This window comes from Fusarium solani (genome assembly GCF_023522795.1).
Source record: "Fusarium solani strain SB1 chromosome Unknown bctg00000007, whole genome shotgun sequence".
NCBI classification, from domain to species: domain Eukaryota; kingdom Fungi; phylum Ascomycota; class Sordariomycetes; order Hypocreales; family Nectriaceae; genus Fusarium; species Fusarium solani.
This window is the reverse complement of record NW_027072150.1, coordinates 475,194-487,493: the sequence shown is the minus strand read 5'-3', so window position 1 is coordinate 487,493 and position 12,300 is coordinate 475,194. Positions and strand designations below refer to the sequence as shown.

General features: G+C 51.4%; 5 protein-coding genes across 5 annotated transcripts; 4 read left to right on the top strand and 1 right to left on the bottom strand.

Annotated features, from left to right (window-relative positions):
* Positions 1–27: 27 nt before the first annotated feature.
* On the top strand, positions 28–2,742 carry MRS44_010966 (uncharacterized protein; the record flags this gene model as incomplete). Its single annotated transcript, XM_065619543.1, has 8 exons — positions 28–404; positions 458–789; positions 846–1,095; positions 1,282–1,364; positions 1,421–1,590; positions 1,741–1,795; positions 2,282–2,596; positions 2,645–2,742. The coding sequence occupies 8 exons, from the start codon at positions 28–30 to the stop codon at positions 2,740–2,742; spliced, it is 1,680 nt and encodes a 559-aa protein (XP_065475615.1).
* Positions 2,743–3,649: 907 nt separating this feature from the next.
* MRS44_010965 (uncharacterized protein) lies at positions 3,650–5,710 on the top strand (the record flags this gene model as incomplete). Its single annotated transcript, XM_065619542.1, has 3 exons — positions 3,650–4,299; positions 4,355–4,792; positions 4,858–5,710. 3 exons carry the CDS (start codon positions 3,650–3,652, stop codon positions 5,708–5,710), a joined length of 1,941 nt encoding a protein of 646 aa, XP_065475614.1.
* Positions 5,711–6,569: 859 nt separating this feature from the next.
* MRS44_010964 (uncharacterized protein) lies at positions 6,570–8,397 on the top strand (the record flags this gene model as incomplete). The annotated part of the gene is made up of 3 exons (XM_046283444.2): positions 6,570–6,715; positions 6,798–8,137; positions 8,198–8,397. The coding sequence occupies 3 exons, from the start codon at positions 6,570–6,572 to the stop codon at positions 8,395–8,397; spliced, it is 1,686 nt and encodes a 561-aa protein (XP_046135388.2).
* A 565-nt stretch (positions 8,398–8,962) lies between these two features.
* Positions 8,963–10,816, bottom strand: MRS44_010963 (uncharacterized protein; the record flags this gene model as incomplete). The annotated part of the gene is made up of 2 exons (XM_065619541.1): positions 8,963–9,456; positions 9,514–10,816. The coding sequence occupies 2 exons, from the start codon at positions 10,814–10,816 to the stop codon at positions 8,963–8,965; spliced, it is 1,797 nt and encodes a 598-aa protein (XP_065475613.1).
* A 495-nt stretch (positions 10,817–11,311) lies between these two features.
* On the top strand, positions 11,312–11,905 carry MRS44_010962 (uncharacterized protein; the record flags this gene model as incomplete). Its single annotated transcript, XM_046283445.2, has 1 exon — positions 11,312–11,905. One exon carries the CDS (start codon positions 11,312–11,314, stop codon positions 11,903–11,905), a length of 594 nt encoding a protein of 197 aa, XP_046135390.2.
* Positions 11,906–12,300: the final 395 nt, after the last annotated feature.

Here is a 12,300-nt window from a genome sequence, read left to right as displayed (position 1 = left end):
TCACACTTGACTTCCAACAAAACGACAATGGCTTCGCGGCAGACCCTGGAATCAATTTTCCTCGACAACTCGAGAAGGGCCAAACTCATCTGGAAACCACAATCTCCACCTCGATATCATCCAGCTGGCCTCTTCCGCATGGCTTCTACGTGGTCAAAACTTACCGGCTCATTAGGCCGGCTTAGACAAGGGCAAAAGCCACCCGAGGATCCACGATCGTTCCCGTCCCGGGGCTTTAGCCTTATAGATCAGAGCCAAAAGGTGGAAGAAGAAGAACTGCCTGACTATGTCGCTGACCGGTTCTATCCTGTTCGTCTGGGTAGAGTGTTTCACGGCCGATACAAGACCATTGCCAAACTGGGATTTGGTAGCTCATCTACGATCTGGCTGGCTCGAGATTTAAGGTATGCTGAGACGTCTCGAATATTCCAAGCCATGCCGCTGACGGTAGCCCCAGCGATCACCGATATGTGGCTCTCAAGGTGTACGTTCACACCTCTCGCTTTCATCGAGAACTGCCTCTGTACAAAGACATGAGCCCAAAGCGTGCAACGAAAGAGAACGCTGGCCGGAAGAACATTCGGCAATTGCTAGACTCTTTCGAGATTGACGGGCCACACGGTCAACACGTCGCACTGGTCTTCCAGCCTGCTCAGATGAGTCTTCGAGACATGAAACTTGTTTTCCGGAAAGAAGGTGGCTTTGACAAGATGTTTGTAAAGGGAGCTGTGGAAGAGCTACTAAAGGCTCCTGACTTTCTCCATAGCGAGGCTCATGTGGTTCATACAGGTGTGTATTGAAGGAATACTACTTTTTTCAAAGCTATCTGAGCTGACTTTGAGTAGATATTCACCCCGGAAATCTGCTCTTGGGCCTAAACGACGATTCCCTACTTCGACCACTAAAAGACCAAGAATTTTCATCCCCGGTTGCCCGAAAGGTGGTTTCTCCCGATAGGACCATCTACCTCTCTCGCCTCATACGCCCAAAACCCGGCCCAATGTTGCTTTCAGACTTTGGGGAGGCGAGATCTGGCCCGGGGCCCCACACCGGCGATATTATGCCAATCCAATGTCGGGCCCCGGAAGCAATCATGTGCATATCTTGGAGTTATCCAGTCGACATATGGAGTGTCGGACTCACGGTAGACGCCCTTGGTTTCAGTTTTTAATTTTGTCGTGGTGTCCTAACGTTTCTAGGCATGGGATCTGCTTGGACCAAAACGGCTTTTCACCGCAAAAGACGAGGATGGTGATATGTATGATGCTGCACATCTAGCAGAGTTAATCGCAACTCTGGGGCCGCCCCCTTGGAATTTTTACGACGAAACTCTGAGAGAGCAGCTGATTTCTGGAATGAGAACGGTACGTTTTGGCCTTTTCTAACTAGCCTTGGCCCAGAGCTAATCAACTGTGTCTAGGAGACTGGCTGGGCCTGGCACCTATTCCCCCTAATCGAACGTTGGAGGAGCTCGAAACAAGACTTAAAGATCCGTCGCGCTTCATCGCGTTTCTTCGGAGAGTGCTGACATGGGTTCCCGAGGAGAGACCAACGGCGAAGGAATTTGCTTCAAGATCCGTGGCTAAGGGGGTAAGGATGGATGCAAGACACCATTCATAAATAATTGCTCATTGAAAGTAATACATGATTCACTTTTCGCTGTTCATGGTCTGTAGCTAGTTTATGTTTTCTGCTTAACCCAACGGACTTCCAGCACTAGCCAACGCTGCATTCATCTAGACAAACATCTCCACCGCCGCACATCAACAAGCGGGTCCCTTCCAAGGGCCACCGGGTGAGATGGCCGAGTTGGTTATGGCGTCAGGTTAAGGTCACCTTAACAACCTAATATTCCTGATGGAGCAATCCTCCTGGGTTCGAGTCCCAGTCTCATCATTTCTTTTTGGCTTTGGTCACGATTCTGCGGTCTCACGTCGTTGATGGTCATTTGGTGATGGAGAGCCATTTCAGGTCGCTTAAACTTTTGCCAGTTGCGAAGTCAGCATCCTTCAATGGCCTACCCTAGACCTCGCTCCTTGTTTTGTTGTGCCACAACTTTTTCCTTACTCTTTACTTCGACAAATCAAATTTCCGTGTCTCTTTTAGGGTGACGAAAGTGTTATCTTCCACTTCTTTCTTGGTCAGATGAATCATGTATGTCCTTCTGACTTGAGGCTCAGATTGAGGAACCAGGTTGTAGGCATGAATCCCGAGTTCAGGAGATGCAGCAAGTGTCTATCTATGTCTCGCCTCCCGGTACTCAGAACAAACACTTGACAAGGCTCGGATGAATTGGCCGTCCTTGGCCTCTTAAACTCTCCGACGGCCATTGCATTTCAAACCTTTGCGTCGTTGGCCCGTATCGGTGTGACACTCGATGAGCTCCGTGCAGCGTCCGAGTCGACATGCTGGCTCTGTGCAGTCCTCTACGCCAGCATCTCATCTATGCCATCCTGGGATCCCAACGTGCCGTTGCCGAGTAGGAGATGGATAGATATCAGGAGCGAGAAGGATGGGTTATATCTGACGTCGATTGATGTCCATGGAGTTTTTCTACCAGAGCCACCGGCGATGCTCTACATCGACGGTAATATAGGTACGCAACATCATCCTCGTGGAGTGCCAGAGAGTGAAATTTACCCAGACTGTGCCATCAGCGTCCTCCTCTCCCTGTCAAGCGCTTCAGGTTCAGCAGCAAAGGGTCTACGCCGAGCCTCAAGCACAGCTAACTTTTCCGTCTAGGGCTTTGAAAAGCTGCATCGAGACGCACGCATGCGCACCCAGATCGGCCTCGTTCATGCCCACACGGCTCGTCCACGTGCAGGTTGTCTGTGGGAAGTTATTCCGTTCACCTCGTCACAGGAATCTCTCCTTAGCCCTATGTCACACTCAGTCACTGCTGGGGCCTCAAGTTCCTTTCCTACGCCAAGACCACGGCACTAAACATCGATTCTCGACTATCACCTTCTGGGATTCACTGGGCGGAGCTTCCTCAAAGCTTCCGCGGCGCTGTTGTCGTGACGGAACGGCTTGGGTTTAAATATGTTTGGATAGACGCGCTGCGCATCATCCAGGGATTGTCTGCGGATTGGCATGCCGAGTCCAGTCTGATGCACCAAGTCTACTCGCACTGCGACCTGATGCTCAGTGCGGACGCATCCCCTGACGCCAACGTGGGCCTCTTCCGACCATGCAATATGGCGATGCCCTTGCCTATACATAATACCGTTAATAATTCTATTTCTTTAAAATTATATATTTTTTAATATTTAATTTATTATATTATATTTTTTTAAATCTAATAATATAAACTTAAATTTATTTATTTATTTATATAATTATATAATTATTAAAATTTTTAAATTATTTTTATTTATTAATTATTATTATTTAAAAAATTTATAATTAAAGTATTTAAAAAATAATTATTATTTTAAATAATTTTTTAAATTTAATAAAAATATATTTATAAAGTTATAAAAGTATATTAAAAATAAAAAAAAATAATTTTAACTAAAATATTTTATATTTAAGCTAATTTATAATAATTTATTTTATCCCGCGGGCCGCGGAAAACTAACTTCCCGGCCCATTCTCAAACATCTCATTCCTAAAACACCCTACATCCACAGCTCTCCTCGGCCTCACCATGCCGCAATCCAAGGCCCGCGCATTGAGGGCGAATGGTCAACCAGCATGCCTGCCATGCCGGCGCAGAAAGTCGCGATGCACATTTGAACTGGGCTTGCAGGCATGTCTCATGTGCCGCGCCCACGAGACCGAGTGTACCTCAGCCCCTTTGGCACAGTCTCGCCCGCGGCCTCCTCCCACGCCTCGTTCCAGGGCGAGGACTTTTCAGTCCCGAGATATTTCGCCGTTGCATGGCGCGGCCACTCAGCAAAGGCCACTACCTGCTCCTCAGACGCCACCCCAGCCAGCAATTGGGAGCCTTGTCTCGCTCCTCTCAGCCTCTCCTGCTTCATTCCATGTTGACCCAGGGCCAGCTAGCCCGAGCCGACCTGTCCCCCTAGACGAGGCCGAAGATGATAACCCTCATATTATTGGCCCTGCCATCGCCAGCGACAGACACTTCCTGGAGGACTACTTGTCAAGCGTCCATGCAGGTAATGGCGCGAGAATAATTAGGCCTGTTTTGCCTGGCATCACATCCGCCCCGATCGTCTTCACAAGAGTCCAGAAAAGGCCCCTCGGCGTAGCTATTGACTCAAGTCCGTCATACCCAAAGTTGCAAACGATTGAGAAGCTTCTGGAGCCATGGCAGCAGCAAGTAGTCGACATGTAAGTGCCCTACTGCATCGCATTTCCTGCTACAACATGTTGATGACCACTCCAGGTACTTTGCGAAAGCCAACAGCTGTTTCCCTGTTCTGGACCAGTCATTCTTCAAGGACCGATCTGTTATGATCAGAAGCCGTATTTCGCCGGCGGTTATGGCCTGTCTATACGCGCATTCACTTATCTACTGGCGACACGATGCCGAGTTGTCGAGTCAACGCCGCCCGGACGGTCGCTTCATTTGGAATCTTGCCTTGGAGGCGCTGTATACCGAGCTGCACCTCTCGCCCGGCATGCCATCCATCATCGCAATCTTGTTAAATGTCGGCGGCCGTCCGACAACGACCATGATTGGAAACGGATTGCTGCTTGGCTGCGCAATTTCCTTGGCCCATTGTCTTGGACTAAACCGAAATCCCATTGCCTGGGATATTCCGGAGCAGGAGAAGAATCTCCGCATACAGATCTGGTGGTGCCTCGTGATACATGATCGGTGGTATGCACGCAACTCTCACTGCCTAAATCGTTACTTGGAAAACCGAGCCTTTAACGCGTTTGCAGGTCAAGTTTGATGTATGGAACCCCGCCTCACATACGCCAAGCCCATCATGATGTTCCTGTTCCTAGAATCGGTCACCGGACCGACGGCCTGGAAAATGATCCCTTGGCGGAGGAAAGGGGCAAGGTTTTCGAAGCCTTGGCGAGTTTGACTCAAGTTCTTGGCTCCCATCTTGAACAGCTATATACCATTCGCAACCGGCCACAGGACTCTCGCGATAAAACAGTCTCTGTACTGGACCTCAGTGCCTGGACCGATTCGCTTTCTGGAGAGGTGCGAAGAATAATTATCCGCGGCACGAATCTCGACGTGCCGGGCGCGGCGAACCTGCGCTTGTGCTTCTTGGCCGCCAAGTTCTTTAGCTGCCGGCATGAACTCGATGCGGAAATGGAAGGTATAGGGCCGGGGCAGCCTCCTGACTATCGACTACTCCAGGCTCGAAGGATAGTCGAGGAGATAGTTCTTTGTGTGTCTGAGCTCACGGAAAAACAATTGGGGGATTTTTGGCTACCGCTAGTTGCATTCGTCTTTTCCTCCACCACCACGTTTCTAGTCCGTCTTGCGGTCCAGGCGGAGATTCCGGCTTCTGGGCCGTCGGGGAGTCTTTCGTTGTCGCTAGCCAAGGATCTGATGGCCACCCTGCGCTCGCACAAAGAGGCTTGCGGGTGGGAATTAGGCGACATATGTCTTGCTCAGTACGGCGAAGTAGTTGACAGATTGTCGACGCAAGAGAACCCTACGGACTTGAGTGATGGCTGGCTGGATTCGGCACTTCCGTTTATTCCGGATCCTGGGTTTTTGGACTCTACCATGGCAGATCAATGGGACCCATTACTTTGGGGACAGATGGGATGAACGCCACTCGTTGGTTAATAATGCGTTGGCCTCGTTGGCAAGTGCTTGGCCAAATTAGTCCTCGTAATGAGGACAAGCCAACGATTGGCCAAGATCAAACGATAATGAGTTACACTGATCGCCTCCATTTGGGTTGCGTGGGTTTGACGAGACCTCGGTGCAATTGTGGGAAGAGCCGGCTTTGGAAGCGAGGAAGCGATCTTCTGGCTCAGTTAACCCATCAAGGGCCGGGCTTCAACTATAATAAAGAACCCATTGGAAGCGAGGGAGCTTTTCCTCATGGCGAATATTGTAGACGATTGCCTGGCCGCTGCCCTCAGCCTCAAGGTCCATGTGTCTCGCAACGGTTCACTTAGCTGCGGCTGAGGAGCGCGTAGAACAATCCCATAACAAACAACCCTCACTAGGCCTGCCAATGTAGGGAGTTAGATGGTGCTATAGTGAATGTCCTCGTGATCAGTTTTGTCAAGATGGTAGTACATCCGCGCATACCCGCGGGCGCATGTCGGAGTGACAGGCATCGTAAGAATGCCGCGGCTAGGACACAAATGCCCGCGGATGTCGTCCAAGGGGCTAACGAGTCAGCCCCGTGCCGCTATCAACCCACATCTCATTCTCCACCCTGAGATAGGGAAGCAAAAACATGGAGAGTCCCAGCTGAACAGGTCAGTTGAACAGGGGGCTTATCAGTTGAACAGGACTTGTCAGATACCGTCGTGGTATAAAGGTGTCGTTCATGTTTGTATCGAAGCTAACATGGCTACTTTCAAAATTTCACCTTCAAGTTACGCACATCGGAGAACTTACTACCGCTTTATTTTCACCTGCTAGTCGCAATACCCAGTAACAAGGCCGAGTCATGGCATCCACACAACTAGACGTGGAGACTGGACGGGGCAAAGCAGGGGAGGAACACAAAAGTGGTATCGGGCATCTTGGTGAGGAACATTTCGGTGAAGGAGAAGTAGGGCCAGAGATGATTCAGCATGCGAGGCTGGAGCGAGGGTAAGTCCTCCGGATGTGCTGCAAAGACGTGTCCAACTTCGCCCCACGCATATCTATGGAAGACAACTAACGGGATGTTCAGATTGAAAGCTCGGCACGTACAGTTCATTGCCATTGGAGGTTCCGTTGGCACCGGACTGTTTCTTGGTATCGGCTCTGCCTTGACCAAAGCCGGTCCCCTCTCGCTTCTACTCGGCTACACCTTCACCGGTGTCGCCATTTACGCCATGCTTCAATCGTTGGGCGAAATGGCAACCTGGCTTCCGCTGCCTGGTGCCATTCCTCAATTCTGCGCTCGATACGTGGACGGAGCCCTCGGCTTCGCGGTTGGCTGGAATACTTGGTATCAGGCTGCCATCACACTCTGCGCGGAACTTTCAGCCGCGTCCATCGTCATTGCCTACTGGCACGGCGCCGATGAGATCAACGTGGCCGTCTGGATCAGCATTCTGCTAATACTCGTCATTGGACTCAACATATTCATGGTTTCTATCTACGGAGAAGCCGAGTTCATCTTTGCATCGATCAAGGTCCTCACCATTGTCGGCCTTCTCATCATGACCTTCATCGTCATGCTCGGAGGAAACCCCCAACACCGCCGCTTGGGCTTCACCTACTGGGTCGACCCAGGTCCCATGAAGGCGTATCTCGTCCCTGGCGCCACAGGGCGTTTCTTGGGCTTCTTCTCTACTCTCACAAACGCATCATTCTCTTTTGGGGGCGTGGAAATGGTTGCTGTGGCGGCAGGTGAGGCAGAGAATCCTCGACGAAACATCCCCAAAGCCGTCAAACGAGTCTTTTGGCGCATCCTTCTCTTTTATGTCCTAGGCTCTCTTGCCGTCGGTATCCTGGTCGCCTCAAATGACGGGCGTCTTCTTTCGGCTCAAGCTAGCAATGCGCCAGGAGCCGCGCAATCCCCATGGGTCATTGGCATCCAAAACGTGGGCATCGAAGTCCTGCCATCCATCATCAACGCGGTCATCTTGACCTCAGCCTCGTCCGCCGCAAACGCCTTTGTCTACTCGGGATCTCGATACCTCTATGCCCTCGCCCAAAATGGCCAAGCACCCCGCGTCTTCCTGCGCTGTAGCAAGAAGGGTGTACCGTATTTCGCCGTTCTGGCAACAGGTGCCTTTGGCGTTTTGACCTACCTTTCAGTTCAGAAGAATGGCGGTGCTGCTCAAGCGTTCCAATGGTTCCAAAACCTGGTCACAATTTCGTCCCTCTTCACATGGGCCTCTGTCTGTCTCGCGTACACGCGATTCCACAGTGCACTCAAAGCCAACGGCATCGATCGCGACTCCCTAGCCTTGAAGAGTCCTGGACAGCCGTACACTGCGTACTCCGCCCTCGTCTTCTTCTGTGTCATTATTGTGTTCAATGGTTTTAAAGTCTTCATCCACGGACAATGGGACGTGGCCGGTAAGTACCCCTTTGGCTATCATCGAAAAATCTCCCCCTAACCTATCATTCTTTCGGTAGACTTTGTATCCGCCTATGTCAATATTCCCATCTTCTTCAGCCTCTATATCTTCTGGAAGCTGTTTAAGAAGACGAAATTTGTGTCGCCCGAGGAAGCCGACATCACCACGGGCAAGGCAGAGATTGACGCTCAAGAGGATGCGTGGGAGGATCCAAAGCCAAGGAATGCCTTGGAGAAGTTTTGGTTCTGGTTGGCGTAGTATACACTTTAGCTGCTCTTGGCTCAAGGCTTGAACTGAATTGCGCGTCTAAGCAATATTTGCTAAGAACTGCTGCGCGAATTCTGTTCTGTTTAGCAAGATTAACAAACGCCTGATCAAAGCGTAGCTAAGTAGTTAAGCAAACCTGCGAAGAAATGAAAGGTCACGATATGAAGGGGGCCTACAACATCCAGCTTTCCTTGCTCTCAATTCAACCACGTCGGCTTTGCCTAGACCTACTAGGGCAGGTCACGAGTGGCCTGTCATCATGTGCTCGTAGATCTTCACACACTAGGTAATGACTTCCTGTCGCATTCAGGATGGAATAGAAGTCATAGAAGGTCTTGATCTCTAACTCATCTGGAAGGTCTTTCTTTTATAGACAAAATGATAGCTAGGGAAATGAAGGATGTCTGTTCCTTTGAATAGGCAGCCACGGCTCCCTAGGCAGATTATGACTACCTAGCAGAAAGATCACCGCTGCCTAGCTGCTTGGATGTGACACTTCCGAGCACGATTAATATCTTTTCTCAGAATACTCAAGTAAGAGGCAGGCTCTAGTTCTTTACTCTAGCTCATAACTAGCTAGTCCACTGAAAAACATGGCGAGGCCCCAAGCGCCAGGGTCCGGCACCTGCTCGAAGCCAGAACCGCCAAGGTAAACCGTCCGTCCCAGTTTGGCTGGTAGGCCTCTCGTTGCCTCTGCGGCCTTTATCGCAGCGACTGAAGCCTTCTCCACGTCTCCCATCTGCCCGAGCACCTCGATAAAGGGATACAAGGCGTCTATGACCGTTCGGTCCCCGGGGCGAGCGGGTGTGTACTTTCCCAGAACATCACAGCTCTTGGACAAGGCGAGGGCCCAAACTTGTGCCGTGGCTTTTCCAGGTGCAAGTGATCTTAGAGAGCCAACTAGAGCATTGAGAAAAATGGCATAAAGAGCTCCAGAAGTTCCATCCATGGACTGTTCAACAACTGGAACAAGATTTGCGAGGTCGACCACTATGTCTCCGGAGAAACGATGCTTGGAAACGTGTTCAAGAACAGCTACAGGGGGGATATCTTAAGTCAGCCAGTGGTTCAATCTATGTTTGGGGTTCATTCCGCTCCCTGAGTTACCTTGTGCACCCCGTTTCAGTGTGGTGCCACAGTCGCCATCCCCAACGACCAGGTCAAACCGCGTAATTTCCGACTCTGATGATATAAGAGACCTTAAACCAGCCATCAGCGTCGCTTCGGCGAGCTCGGGGGCTAGTGTTAAGCCACTTGGTCGGGTGTCTGGTTTCCTGGCGGCGTCTTGATCCCTGACACCAACATTATCGGCCTCCCATGTTGCTTTGCTAATTGCAGCCGTCCAGCCGAGTGCTTCGCAGGGATCATCAAGGAGATCAACAGCACTCACGCTATCGATGCCGATATCTTCAAGACGGAGCAGAGTAATGCTGAAACCGCTCGCATCCAAGCTTGTCATGTAGGTGCCGCTGAAGATGCGGATTGGGCGAATATCATATGCCGTGTCCAACTGCAAAACGATTTCAGATACGACGCCTCCCAGTTCCAATGGGCTAAGACCGCCAAGGTTATTGACTAGGAGGACGACACCAGCCGAAGGGTGCCCGAAATCCACAAACGACCGTTCAGGGTCGTCGCGAGCTAGCAGATACCCCAGCATCCTCTGAACCAAAGCCGGCAGTTCGATATTTTCACGGCTCCAGCCCTGCTCGTTGTGAATTCCCATGCCAATCTCCACCTCGCCAACTCCCAAACCATCGGGCGATTCTCCAGAACCGGGAACATGGACATGCTCCAGGCTGGCCCCGATAGTAACGGTGCTGTCTGCAACGAGCTGTGCAACATGTGCAACCTTCTCGAGGCTGTAGCCCCTAGCAGCGAGAGCGCCGCTGATCTTTTGGACCAAGACTGTTCCCGCAATACCACGACGACCAACCTTGCCAGCGCGAGAGCGCCCGACAGCAACATCGTCGCCTACCGTGACCATCTGGACGTTGGCCCCGGCAGCCCTGGCAGCTTCGACGGCAACGCCAAAGTTGAGGACATCGCCGGTGTAGTTCATGACAATGACCAAAAGGCCGCTCTCGGAGCCTTGGCTTCCAAGCCCATTGTGGTCCACGCGGGCCATTATGGCGGCACGAACCTGCTCCGCGCTTGGGCTGGCAAAGACGGTGCCCGCCACAGCAGCGCTCAGCAAGCCGGCGCCGACCATGGAGGTGAAAGAGGGTTCATGACCGGAACCGCCACCAGAGATGAGGCTGACACGCTGTATCTGCGGGCCATGGCCCGGCCGGATGTAAATGGTTTTGTTGGCGGCATCGAGCCCGACGCTGGGGTTGGTCAGTGTGACAGCACGGAGGGCCGAATAGACCAGCTGCCCCGGGTCATTGATGAAGTGTTTTGGCGACATGGAGCGAGTTTTTGGAAAAGAAAAGGAAAATACGTGCAAGGGGACGGAGGGGAGGATTGCATGTCTGTCATGGTGCCAAGAGCCTGATCAACTGGTCAAATAAGTCTGAAAACACCAAAGTCTCCCAAGAAATTGATGTACACTGTGCCCAATTCAATTCGTTTGTTCGCCAGCATTCGCCTGTCCCGGATACCGCGGACCTTATCGTTCCACGTCAATCATATCCTGAGGCCGCGGTCTTAATCTGGCCTCGCGCCGCGGGCTTTAAATCTCGCTTTGTTGCTGGCCTTGTTTCCCGCGGCGATGGTTAAGTGGGTCCCTTCCACCCGCGGCTTCGGGGGTTTAGTAAAGCGGCTTTAAGGGCTAAGATAAGCTAAGTATTTAAGCTGGAGTGCTCTCTCAGCTCTGGCGTGACAGTTCCAAGTTTCGGACAAGACCGCGTGTGAGCGACCGGCGGTGGACAGAGGCAGGGAGATGATGTTTAAAGAAATCGGCATGGGAACTTCCATAGCAGGGTTCTGGTCCAACTTCCTCCAGGCCGACCTCTTTTGGTATGTCAGTCATGATCCTGGCGTTCGCGTATCAACTGCATCGAGCTATGTTGCGCCAACCTGGTCATGGGCTAGTGTCTCTGGGAGGGCCAGTTTCCTTGATCAAGGCGGTTTCCTCGCCGAGATCCTCAGCGTTCACTGCTCTCCCGCGAGATCGGACGAGCTGGGAATGATCACGTCCGCGGAACTAGTCGTCAGAGCCAAGACCATCACCTTAGAGGCTCCTGACCCAGCAACTGGCAAGTACACATACCTTGACGCTTTCCGGTCCGACTACATCCAGCCCACGCTGGAAGCCAGAATCTGGGTCGGAATTATCCCCAGTAAGACCTGTAACGATCCGCCTGACAAGAGAATTCCGGTCAACGACGGAGAGCACCTTGCTGTGTTAATGGGACCCTTGGCTATTATTATTGTCAGGGTTATGGAAGCTGGAGAGCCTCCTGTTTGCGAGCGCGTGGGGACTGTGCATCGCAGCCTCACCCTGAATGCCAGGACAACACTAGGTGGTTTGATAGCGCCAAGTCACAAGTTTTGAAGATTATCTAAACATAGGGAAGCATACCGCCTATGAAGGTGTGGATAGAATTTTATCCGGGTTAATCAGCCCTGGAGCTACAAGCCACGTAGTGCGCAAGTTTCAAGTCCCTGGGAGTTCTCCCTAAGAGTGAAAAAGGATCAGCGCGAGCGTCTTGTAACTGTACTCCAATTGTTTCAGAGTCATTGGTCCTTTGACGGCAAAGGTAGCCCCTCCAAGATAAAATGTGATGTCCATTTATGGAATTTGGTGAATTGGGCTATTGTGCGTCACGTTCGATCTTATTCACGAACAAGGCACTTGGTTGTCTTTGAAATGAGCGACCATGGGTTGCTATTAGGCGCCACGTCATTATTCCTTTGTTCGGCCGCGTACAAAAAGCTGCACACTCATGA